Genomic DNA, 12,613 nt, shown 5'->3' on the forward strand with positions numbered 1-12,613 from the left:
GCCTGAATATTTTCTGAATTTGAGTATGATATGCCTTTTTTTTTTTTTTTTTTTGATTCTAATGGGAGTCCTCTGTGCTTCCTGAATTTTGATGTCTGAGTCTTTCCCCAGGTTAGGAAAGTTTTCTGCTGTGATTTGCTCACATGACCCTTCTACCCCTATTTCTCTCTCTTCCTCTTCTGGGACCCCTATGATTCTGATGTTTTTCCTTTTTAATGAGTCACTGATTTGTCTAACTCTTAAATCGTGCTCTTTTTCCTTAATCTCCCTCTTTTTTCCTGCTTCATTATTCTCTATAAGTTTGTCCTGTATATCACTGATTCTCTGTTCTGCCTCATCCATCCTTGCCACCGTGGCATCCATCTGTGATTGCAGCTCAGTTATAGCATTTTTAATTTCATTCTGGCTATTTTTGACTTCTTTTATCTCTGCAGAAAGGGATTCTAATCTATTTTCGACTCCAGCTAGTATTCTTATTATCGTGATTCTAAATTCTGGTTCAGACATCTTGCTTGTATCTGTGTTGGTTAAATCCCTGGCTGTCGTTTCTTTGTGCTCTCTCTTTTGGGGTGAATTCCTTCGTTTTGTCATTTTGAAGGGAGAAGAGGAATTAATGAGGTAGAAAAATTTAAAAAATTCAAATTAAAAAAATATTAAAATTAAAAATTAAACACACACACAAATCAAATAGATGGTGCTAGATCCTAGGTGTGTTTTGGTCTGGGTGTTGAACGTGGTTTGACAGATTAGAGAAAAAAAAGAGTGGGGGGAAGGAAATACTTTGAGAATTTGAAAAAATGAATACACTGAAGTAGACTAAAATGATGGAAGTAAAATAGAATTTGAAAAAATTTACATAAAAGCAAAAAATATAGTAATAAAAATTAAATAAAAATATTGTTAATAGAAATTGAAAGTAAAAATGAATTTTCCTTTTTCTGTATTCCAGAAAAAGAAAAGAAACGAAAAAGAGAAAAAAGATAAAGAAAAGAAAAAAAGGAAATCGTTTGAAAATTTGAAAAAGTGAATACACTGTAGTAGACTAAAATAAAATGATGGAAGTAAAATAGAATTTGAAAAAAATTACATAAAAGCAAAAAATACAGTAAAAAATGAAAGAAAAATATTTTTAATAAAAATCAAAAATAAAAATGAATTTTTTCTCTTTCTGTATTCAAGAAAAAGGAAAGAAGCGTAAAGGAGAAAAATAAAGAAAATTGAATAGATGGACCCGCTAACAGATTGAAGTAGGACTGAAATTACTTCATTTTCTCTAGAAGTCAGTCTATGTAGCGCCTTATAGTCCATAAACTAAGCCGGTGGTGAGACTTGTGTTCTTGAAGAACGAGGTTGGCCCAGTTGGCAGGGGCTCAGTGTAACGGCTCCGCTCTCCACTAGATGGCGCTGCTAGCTTCCTGGGGTGGAGTGTTACCGCGCTCGAAGGTGCGTATGCGCCTGCGCGGGAGCGGTCAAAATGGCGTCACCAGCTACCCGGTCTGTTCTCCCGGATCAGCAATGGCGCTCCCGTCCTCCGTCTTCAGCTCTCCTCCGCTCCCCGCTTTTCCACTCTCCGTGACCAGGCCCCAGGCCGTACCTCGCTCCCGAGTTTTGCCTCGGACGCGGCTGTTTTCCCCGGCCCCTTACTCCCGAAGGACTGCGGCCCTGACCCGCTCCGCCCCTCCGCGGGAGGGTCTCACCGAGCTACGGCGGAATGTCGGCTGCAGCCAGGAACGCCCGCTGGACCCTGCTGCTGCCGGTGCCCCGAGACTGCGGCCCGAGGCCAGCCCGCCCCAGAAAAAGTTGGCGAGACAGTCTAGCAGCAGCGTTTCGGGGATGGTGGAAAATCGCCACACACGTCTGGCCCCAGGCTTCACCCTCCACGACCTTGTTCCAGCACCGGCGAACGTGGCCGCCTTCCGGGGTCTGCCGGGACCAGGTGGCTTCCACAGTCTCCACCAAATGTCCTTCCGGCAGCGGAACCGCCTTTCCTCGTGTGGCCCGAGCACCTCCCGGACCCCACTCTGTTCCTGGGGATTCGCCCTTCCCACCAGAGCACCGCCAGGTAGGGAGCTGCGGAGGTGCAGCCTTGCGCTCCCCTCGTTTACGGTCTTAATGGGATTTAAACCCTCTCCTTTCTCCTTTAGTCCCTGCGGCCGTTTCCCATCTTCCACTTTCTCTCCAGCTCCTTTTAGGGAGGGGGAGGGGGAGGGGTGCTTTTCCCGTATTCTCCCCGCCCCCCAGTCTCCGTCCTCTCTCCCCCTGCAAAAGCACCTCCCTTCCCGCGGCTTCTCGCTCCCCAAGTTCACTCGTCTGCGCCGCGTACCTGCTGAATTCTGTGGTTCAGGTTGTGCAGATGGTAGTGTTAATCCTCCAATCAGTGTTCTAGGTGTGTAGGATGGTTCAGTGTTGGTCTGGCTGTATTTTGTGGACGCGAGACACACAAGAAGCTTCCATGCTGTTCCGCCATCTTGGCTCCTCCCCTGAGTCCATGCCTTCTTTTATTTAAATAACAGCTTTATTGAGATGTAATTCACATTAAATTCATCATATCATGGTCATTATCATAAAATTCGCTCTTTAGGGTCTACAGCCCAGTGTGCGCCTCTGTATATTCACCGAGTTGCACAACTGTCGCTGCAGATTTCAGGACATTGGTGTCACCCCCCAGAGCAACCGTGTACCCGTGGCAGCACCGCCACCCCCTGCCCCCAGCCCCTGGCGACCGCCAGTCGGTGTCTATGGATCCACCTGCTCTGGGCGTTTTCCGTGAATGGAATCGTCCACTCTGTGGTGTTTGCGACTGACTTTCTCTTGTCAATGTCCTCACGCTGTGCACGCCCCCTGTTTGTGCGACCAGTTCGCCATTGTGTGGACAGCCCACAACTTGTTTATCTGTTCTTCAGTGATGGAGATGCCGTTTTCACTTTCTGGCCGCTGTAAATAATGCTTTGTTTAATGTTTGCATGCGCCGTGTGTGTTCTGTGGATAAATGTCTACAGTGTTCTTGGGTAGATACCTCCAAGGGGAGATGGCTGGGTTCATGGGAACTTGATGTGTAACATTTTGAGGGACTGCGGAAGTATTTTCCAAAAGGAAAGCACCATTTCACATTCCCACCGGTGGTGTGCGAGAGTTCAGTTCCTCCACATCCTCGCCAACCCTTGTTACTGTCTGTCTTTTTAACTTTTAGCCACCCCGGTGGGTGCGAAGTGAAATCTCACAGTGCTTTGGATTTGCATTCCTTTGAGGTCCAATGATGTCGAGCATCTTTTTCTATACTCTTTGGCCCTTTGGGTGTCTTTGGAGAAATGTGTACCCGTTCCTTTGCTCGTTTTTTTTTTTTTTTTTTTTTTTTTTTTTTTTTTTTTTTTTTTGTTGTTGTTGTTCGTTTGGGCCATTATTTTTTATATTTTTGAGTTGTAAGAGTTCTCTATATACTCTACATGCTGGACCTCTGTCAGATCCATGATTTGCAAATACCTTCTCCAATTCCACAGAATATGTTTCCACTGTTTTTGATAGTGATAGTGGCCTCTGAGGCATACAAGTTTTTAATGAAATCCAACTTACCAATTTTTTAAAATCACACTTTTGGTATTATGTTAAGAAACCATTACCCAATACAAGGTCATAATGACCTATTCCTATGATTTTTATCAGGGATCTTCTAGTCTGGTCTTATATTTCGACCTGTGACACATTTTGAGTTGAGTTTAGGATATGATGTGAGGTAGGGGTCCACATTGATTTTCTCGTATGCGGATGTCCAGTGGTCCTGCAACTACTGTTTGAAAAGGCTGCTCTCTCCCTGTTCAGTCACATACAGGTTTACATCTGCACTCTCAGTTCTATTCCGTTGGTCTGTACGCCTGTTCTCATGCTGTCGTAAGATGTCCTGGTTTGTCGCTAGTAGCAATTTTTATAGTCTCTTTTGTCTGGGGTAAGTATAGCCACTCCGGCCCCCTTGTGGTTATTGTTTGCATATGACTTTTTAATTTTAATGTATCTTGGAGATCTTTATGTACGAAGAGTTTTCATCTATTCTACAGCTATGTAGTATTCCATTTATGGCCGTAACGTAATTTATTTATGTAAATGTCATCCTTGAAATATTGAAATCCCGGCACGGAGTAAGAGTAAGTATGGAGCCTTTGTTTTTCATTCATTCAGGCACTTTGCAGACTCTCTCAATCGAAAGTTTCGTGCTTTTCTTCAGCTCTAGGAAATGTTGTCCCGCTATTTACAAAGGAATCGTTCACTCCATGTCTGTTTTCTCTTATGTACTTCCTGTTGCAAAATACTCTGGGTTGAGTTTTCATGTCCTCACTTCTCTCATTTTCTGTGCCTTTCTCCTTTTGCTTTATGCTTTGAGTTTTTCCTGTCTGTGTCTTCTAGAAAGTCAATCCAGCCTTCAGGTACACAATATTCAGTGTTCTGAGCATCACAGCCACCGAACTTCTTTACTCTGACATTTAAATATTCTCACCCTGCTGCTTCTCCTTCTTCACAGCGGCCCGCTTTTATTAAAGGGATGCGATATCACGTCCAATCTCTCTTTCATTTTCTTTTTTTTTTAATTTTTTTTTCAACGTTTATTTATTTTTGGGACAGAGAGAGACAGAGCATGAACGGGGGAGGGGCAGAGAGAGAGGGAGACACAGAATCGGAAACAGGCTCCAGGCTCCGAGCCGTCCGCCCGGAGCCCGACGCGGGGCTCGAACTCCCGGACCGCGAGATCGTGACCTGGCTGAAGTCGGACGCCCAACCGACTGCGCCACCCAGGCGCCCCTCTTTCGTTTTCTGAATGATCCTGTTCTTCCCCTTGGGGAAATTGGCTTATCTTGGTTTTTGTCTTTCTTGCTGTTGATTTTCTTCAGATACGTGATGACCTGGTGGTGTTTTTCTCCTTAAAGTGGAGAACAGCTCGACTGATGCAGGAGCTCTCCTGGGTTTCTCCTCCGCATTTTAATGTCTGTCACCCTGACAGGCCTTCCCGTGGTGGGGGTGACCCCAGCCTCTGTGAAGAAGACGGGGTAAACCCACAGGGAGGCCGTGGGAGGGGAAATGTGTGGTCTGAATGAAGGCCAGATCCCCGTGTGCCCAGGACGCGACTCCTTCCCCCACACCTGGGCCCTCAGGTGTCTGTTAGGAAGGTCTGGCGTTGACTCTGCCGCGGTTTCTGTCTTAGGTGCTGCGGAGCTGGTGGGAAGCGGGGTACACCTTCGAGCCACCTCTCGGGTGGTTGGAGCTGTCCTGCCCCTGCCCAGCTCGTCTACCGATGCGGTCCCATTGACTTGGTCTTCCAGGAAGCCACTCAAGTCTGTGAGCGGCTGTGGCTCCAGTGACCGTTTCTTAGCTCTAGAGGGGATTCGGGGTCTTTGCTGGATTCTGATTATCATGGGGAAGAATTTGGGGAATGGTTAAGGAAAATGCACCTCCCAGTTTTACCATCTTGAGAATTGGGCGCGGGGGCCGAGGGCTACTGGGAGAGGCAGAGACAAAGAGGCGTTTGGGGAGCAGGGAGTGACTCAGACTTTGATGTCAGCGAAGGCTGTGATGTCAGTGATGTCAGAGTGACTCATTCCACTGAGGGGAGGGAACCAGAGGGCCCTGCAGGGAGGGGTGGGGCGGGTGCAGCACAGATCCTGCCCCTGCCCCGAACCAGAGCATTGCCATCCAGGGATAGCCTGGTTTCTCGTGTCTTTGCTCTCTCTTACCCAACTCCACACTAGGAAGGTTTTTGCCTCGATGAAGCCATTATTCTGCTTAACTGGTAAACTACATTACTGGATGCAGATGGATGTGGGCCCTGACATCTTCCTCTGAAAATATGGCAAGTAAATTAGTTAATTATTGTTTTTGAATTGACATGCTATTCAGGCTTTTGATTTATAACTTAATTGTACTGCTCTAGGTGACTTCCAATTTTTAACCGGATCCATTTGAATAAACTTAGTGTTCTGTCTCAGATTAGCGAAAGGAAGATTAAAAAGTAAGCTGGAGAGTTTGGTAGCTTTGTAACAATAGCATAACATGTGGAATAATGAACTGTAAATGTGTCTAATTACATAAATAATGCATTTGTGTAATTGTCAAGTAAGGGGGTGTGCTAATGAATCAATTATTTTTAATTGTAGGATGCTTGATTGTTTCAGAAATATAATTGATCGTAATCAAGAATCAATTAAATGTTGATAGTAATTATGTTTATCAAGCTTAAATACATGACATCATTACACTGTAACTGCTTCGGGAAGAAGGAAGTGGAAGGAGGTTATCCTAAGTGAAGGAGAAAGAGCTCATATTTATGCCAGCAGCCCGGCAGCGGCGGGACTGCACGGTAATGAGGTAGGAAAGAGAAGCGAGCTCTTCAAGGCTTATCAGTTAAGGCTGCCAAAGGCAAGCTTCTCCAGCTGCGAGCTCATCACATCCCCGAGCCGGGCGGGTTTCTGCCTGTGGGGAGCGTCTGGATCAGCGGCTTCCGAGATAGCAACCCCAGGTGCGCTGCGGGTGCGGGCTTGGGCAGGCCCTCACCCGGCACTGCTCTCGGGGAAAACCGTCTTGTGATCCGAGGATTACTTAGGCTCTAGGAAGTGTGTGTGGCCCCCACCTGTCTTGGGCGTGCGGCTCTGTTCAAGTTGACTTGAGAGGCTCGACCCTGCGAGATTCACTGCAGGTCGTCTGAGCATTCCAGAAATGATGGTTACTGTATGAGAAGCTGCTGAATTTAATGTGTGTTGGCTGTAAACACGGGCCCGCGAGCCCCTCTGTCTCTGGGACTGTGTCCCATTCCCATTCGTGTCCCTACCGCATGCCACATAGTAGGTGCTTGACAAATGTTAGGTGAGTGATAAAAACGTTCCTCGTGATCCGTCAGCTAATCAGCATATTGGTTGCAGCTGTGCTACCTTTGTTGGCCTACCAGTTGTTGGCTTGCCCACACGCCCTACTCATCCCTCCTTCCTTCCTTCCTTCCCTCCCTCCTTCCCTCCACTGACTCATCCATCCATCCCACCTTCCTTCCTTCCATCCATCCTTCCTTCCATCTATCCTACTTTCCTTCCTTCTCTCCTTCCTTCTCTCCTTCCTTCCACCCACCCACTCATCCATCCATCCATCCCACCTTCCTTCCATCCATCTACCCATCTATCCATCTATCCTACTTTCCTTCCTTTCCTCCTTCCTTCCATCCACCCACTCATCCATCCATCTGTCTCACCTTCCTTCCATCCATCTACCCATCTATCTTTCCTTCCTTCCTTCCTTCCTTCCTTCCTTCCTTCCTTCCTTCCTTCCTTCCCTCCACCCACTCACCATCGATCCCACCTTCCTTCCTTCCATTCATCTATCCATCCATCCATCTTACTTTCCTTCCTTCCTTCCTTCCTTCCTTCCACCCACTCATCTATCCATCTATCCATCCATCCATCCATCCATCCCACCTTCTTTCCTTCCTTCCATCCACCCATCCATCCATCCATCCATCCTTCCTTTCTTCCTTCCTTCCCTCCTTCCTTCCACTCACTCATCCATCTATCCATCCATCCATCCATCCATCCCACCTTCCTTCCTTCCCTCCTTCCACCCACCCACCCACTCATCCATCCATCCATCCCACCTTCCTTCCATCCATCCATCCACCCACCCACCCATCCATCTATCCTACTTACCTTCCTTCCTTCCCTCCTTCCTTCCTTCCCTCCACACACTCATCCATCCATCGATCCCACCTTCCTTCCTTCCATTCATCTATCCATCCATCCATCTTACTTTCCTTCCTTCCTTCCTTCCTTCCTTCCACCCACTCATCTATCCATCTATCCATCCATCCATCCATCCATCCCACCTTCTTTCCTTCCTTCCATCCACCCATCCATCCATCCATCCATCCTTCCTTTCTTCCTTCCTTCCCTCCTTCCTTCCACTCACTCATCCATCTATCCATCCATCCATCCATCCCACCTTCCTTCCTTCCCTCCTTCCACCCACCCACCCACTCATCCATCCATCCATCCCACCTTCCTTCCATCCATCCATCCACCCACCCACCCATCCATCTATCCTACTTACCTTCCTTCCTTCCCTCCTTCCTTCCTTCCCTCCACACACTCATCCATCCATCCATCCCACCTTCCTTCCATCCATCCATCCACCCACCCATCCATCTATCCTACTTACCTTCCTTCCTTCCCTCCTTCCTTCCTTCCCTCCTTCCTTCCTTCCCTCCACCCACTCATCCATCTATCCCACCTTCCTTCCATCCTTCCTTCCTCCCTCCCTCCCTGCCTTTCACCCACTCATCCATCCCATCCATCCATCCAGTAAGTACTTTCTGAGCACCTGCTATGTGCCAGGAACATTCCAGAGGCTTAGGACCCATTGTTTCAGAAGGCAGAGTCATTACCCTACCAGTACCCAGCGAATAAAGGGAAGCAGGTAACTGAATGAGTCATTGTAATAGGGTGTGACATGTGCTATGGGACAGAGGGGCCTCACTTGCCCAAGTTTGCCCAGGTGGTAGGGAGCAGAGCTGGGAACTAAAACCAGGCAGAATGATTGCCAGGCCCATCCCTTCAATAGCTGCTGGTACCCTGTCTTCAACTTGACTCTGGAAGCCCTCCTAGCTGGAGGGAGCATTGCTGCTGTCCATCTGGAAATACATACTTGTCAGCTATTGGTAATTTTCTTGTGTTATTTCTTTGATAATTTCTTCTCTCCACTCTTTTCTTTCTTTTTGGTGCTACATTAAAAAAAATTTTTTTAACATTTATTTATTATTGAGAGACAGAGAGAGACAGGGCATGAACAGGGGAGGGGCCAAGAGATGGGGAGACACAGAATCTAAAGCAGGCTCCAGGCTCTGAGCTGTCAGCACAGAGCCCCATGTGGGGCTTGAACTCACAAACTGCAGATCATGACCTGAGATGAAGTTGGACGCTTAACCGACGGAGCCACCCAGGCGTCCCTCTGGTGGTACATTTTTTTTTTTTTTAATATTGGATCTCCTGGGCTGATACTCTAATTTTCTTGTATTTTCATTCCAATTTTTCACCTTCTTGTTTTGTTCTACTTTGTAGTCTAAACTTACAGTATTTTCAGTGTTTGCTACTCTATTTTTCAATTTTCAAGAGTTTTTTTTTCCTTTTCTTTGAATTTTTTTATAGCATACTGGTCTAATTTTAGAAATTCATTTTTTTCTTTTCTCCTTTTTTAAAGTTTATTTTGAGCGAGTGAGAGAAGGAGAGGGGCAGAGAGAGGGAGTCACAGAATCCCAAGCCGACTCTGCACTGTCAGTACAGAGCCTGACACAGGGCTTGATCTTGCAAACTGTGAAGTCATGACCAGAGCTGAAGTCAAGAGTTGGACACTTGAGGGACCTCATCAAAATAAAAAGCTTCCGTACAGTGAAGGAAACAATCAGCAAAACTAAAAGCAACCGACAGAATGGGAGAAGATATTCGCAAATGACATATTTGATAAAGGTTAGTATCTGAAATCTGTAAAGAACTTATCAAACTCAACACCCAAAAACCAAATAATCCAGTGAAGAAATGAGCAAAAGACATGAATAGACACTTCTCCAAAGAAGACATCCAGATGGCCAACCGACACATGAAAAAAATGCTCCACATCACTCATCATCAGGGAAACACAAATCAAAACCACAGTGAGATACCACCTCACACCTGTCAGAATGGCTAACTTTAACAACTCAGGCAACAACAGATGTTGGCAAGGATGTGGAGAAAGAGGATCTCTTTTGCATTGTTGGTGGGAATGCAAGCTGGTGCAGCCACTCGGGAAAACAGTATGGAGGTTCCTAAAAAAACTAAAAATAGAACCACCCTATGATCCAGCAATTGCACTACTAGGCATTTATCCAAGGGATACAGGTGTGCTGTTTCAAAGGGGCACATGTACCCCTATGTTTATAGCAGCACTGTCGACAATAGCCAAAGTATGGAAAGAGCCCAAATGTCCTTCAATGGATGCATGGATAAAGAAGATGTGGTCTATATATACGAGGGAGTATTACTCGGCAATCAAAAAGAATGAAATTCTTGCCATTTGCAACTACGTGGATGGACTTGGAGGGTATTATGCTAAGTGAAATTAGAGAAAGACAAAAATCATATGACTTCACTCATAGGAGGACTTTAAGACACAAAACCGATGAACACAAGGGAAGGGAAAAAATAATATAAAAACGGGGGGGGGGGACAAAACAGAAGAGACTCATACATATGGAGAACAAACTGAGGGTTACGGGAGGGGTTGTGGGGGGGGTGGGCTAAATGGGTCAGGGGCACTAAGGAATCTACTCCTGAAATCATTGTTGCACAATATGCTAATTTGGATGTAAATTTTAAAAAATAAAAAATAATAAATAAAAAAAAAAGAGTTGGGCACTTGACCAACTGAACCACCCAGGCGCCCCTGTTCTTTTCCCTATAAGCAAATTAATTATAATTTATTCTTATGTTTTTCTTGTGTTCCTATTTTTTCTTACTGCTTTGCTTTTATTTCGTTTGCTTGCTCTGGATTTGTCTGGTTTTGTTTGTTTGCTTATTTCTTTTTATGTTAGAAGCTTCCCTCAAACATTTGGCCATAGTTGACTATTCTGCTCATATTTATGAGACTTGATGGAGGCTTTGTGTGCCTGGGCAAAGAACTTGATGAGTGAGGGGCTTGGCTTCAGGATTCTGGGTGGGGAGCAGGGGATGTTGACAGACTCGGCAGATTTTTTCCTCCAGGCTCGTTGCTTTCCCCGAAGAGAAACTCTCTAGTCTTCATCGAGGTTGTAATGCTTGAGGTTACACCCTGGAAGTGAAGTGCAGGAAGGGGGTCTGCAGGTGCCTGACCGCACTCGGTGGGCAGGGGGGGGGGTGCCTCCGTTCTGCCTCAGCTAATGGATTCCTCCAGCGGTCATCTGGTGCCTTCTGTCTGCTGGGCAGGCATCGGGCTTTCAGGTGGAGAGGGAAGGTGAGTGCACCAGGGAGTGGGGTGGGGTCCCCTGGAGGAGGTGGTGGGGTGAGGTCCCCTGGAGGTGGGGTGGGGGGGGTCCCGCGGAGGAGGGGGACCCTGCCGGAGCTGGAGGGAGGAGCAGGGCCCCACGTGGTGGCAGCTGGACTGTCCTGAAGGAGAAGGGTGTTTGAGCGGGGGCGGTGAGTGCTCAGGGCAGGGGAGCAGCAGGGGTGGAGCTCCAAGCTCTGGGGGATGAGAGATGACGCGGGACCGCCCGCCCAGCCTCAGCCCTGTGAGCCCAGGCAAGTCGCGAGAGGCCAGGGAAGGGGTGGGTGTCACCGCAGGAGGCGCAGCAGGCTGGCCGGAGAGGAGGGCGCGTGGGCACTGGGCGTGTGTGACCCCTGACAGGCGGGGAGGGAGTGAGCTTCACCCGCCAGCTGGGCGTGGGGCCTGCGAGAGCGGCCACGCAGCAGGGCCGCGGCCGGGAGATGCCAGCCGGCTGACGTTCCTGTGGCCCTGTGGGACGGGAGGTGTGGTGCAGGGGTGACCCGGCAGCAAACCACGCGGGAGGTGTGGGGCCCCGGGCGGGTTGTTTGGGACAGAGCCTGACGGTTGGTGGGACAAAAGCAAGGCTTGTCCCAGAGCCCCCTGGGGACTCCGGTGGCCCCGGTGAGGAGGGGCGACATTGGGGGGCTCCGGCAGCACCGTTTCGTATGGCAGTGTGGTGCCTGAACAGGCGGGGGACAGGCTGCTGTGGTCGTGCAGAGGGCTGCAAAGGGGGGCCGGCGCTCCCCTCCCGCCAAGTGCATCGGATGTTTCTGGGAATCGATCAGTCCTGAATAATGCATGAAAACCCATTTTTACGGCAGTAGGAAAGGGGATGGAAGCATCCCGTGAGGCTGCTGGGAGAGGACCAACACGTGTGAATAAAACGTGTATGAACAGCAAAGAGGAAGGTGCCCTGAGGCCACAGCCGTGGGGGGGGGGACGCTGCTCTGGGACGGCGGGCCCCACCCCACTCGCTGCTTCAGGGACAGTGGGACCCAGGCAGGGACAGACGCCACGTCTGTCCCTCCGGCCTCCTCCGCCATCTGGCTGGGGCTCACCCTCGGGCTGGGCTTTCTGGGACAGTCACATGGGATGCGGTGCAGGGCCCGAGCTCCTGTGTGGCCGGGCAGCGGGCAGACCTGGGACCAGATCTGGGGGCCCCGAAGGGCGCTCCAAGCGGCTGAGAAGGCTGGTGGCTCTCCTATCCTTCCCCTTCCTCCGGCCCTGCCCCCCTGCTTCTGCTTTCTCGTCCCCCTTCCTCTGTCCCCTCTTCCTGCTCCGCTTGTGGTCTGTTCCGGCCTTTTCCCTTTCCCTGCCTTAGAGGAGGACAAGGCTGCTGCTGTGGCCTGAGGCAATGGAGAGGCCGTCTCTGAAGTCCCAGGGCAGCCCTGCCCCACCCCCTTTCCTTCCAGCCTCTCGGGCCACCGGCCCCCCACCAGGTTGCCTCTGCCCAGCAGGCCTGTGGGCGCCCTGGCCCTGGCCCGGGGGTGCCGAGCCGAACAGCTCTGGCCAAGCAGAATGAAGCCGCTGAGCGACTTCACAAGAAAGGCCCTCGTTTTCCTTTTATTGCATAAATTTCCAGCCTCTGCCTGTCGTGGGC

The 12,613-nt window shown here is 48.9% G+C and overlaps 1 protein-coding gene across 1 annotated transcript in view; it reads left to right on the forward strand.

The window, feature by feature from the left end:
- The first annotated feature begins 232 nt into the window (after nucleotides 1-232).
- LOC128311330 (uncharacterized) overlaps nucleotides 233-12,613 on the forward strand; it is a 42,526-nt gene continuing 30,145 nt past the window's right edge. The window contains exon 1 of the mRNA XM_053201307.1: nucleotides 233-2,062. Within this exon, the coding sequence (XP_053057282.1) occupies nucleotides 1,399-2,062 (664 nt within the window). The 5' untranslated portion in view covers nucleotides 233-1,398. The remainder of the gene's footprint in view (nucleotides 2,063-12,613) is intronic.

Source organism: Acinonyx jubatus, chromosome A3 (genome assembly GCF_027475565.1).
Source record: "Acinonyx jubatus isolate Ajub_Pintada_27869175 chromosome A3, VMU_Ajub_asm_v1.0, whole genome shotgun sequence".
Taxonomy (NCBI): Eukaryota; Metazoa; Chordata; class Mammalia; order Carnivora; family Felidae; genus Acinonyx; species Acinonyx jubatus.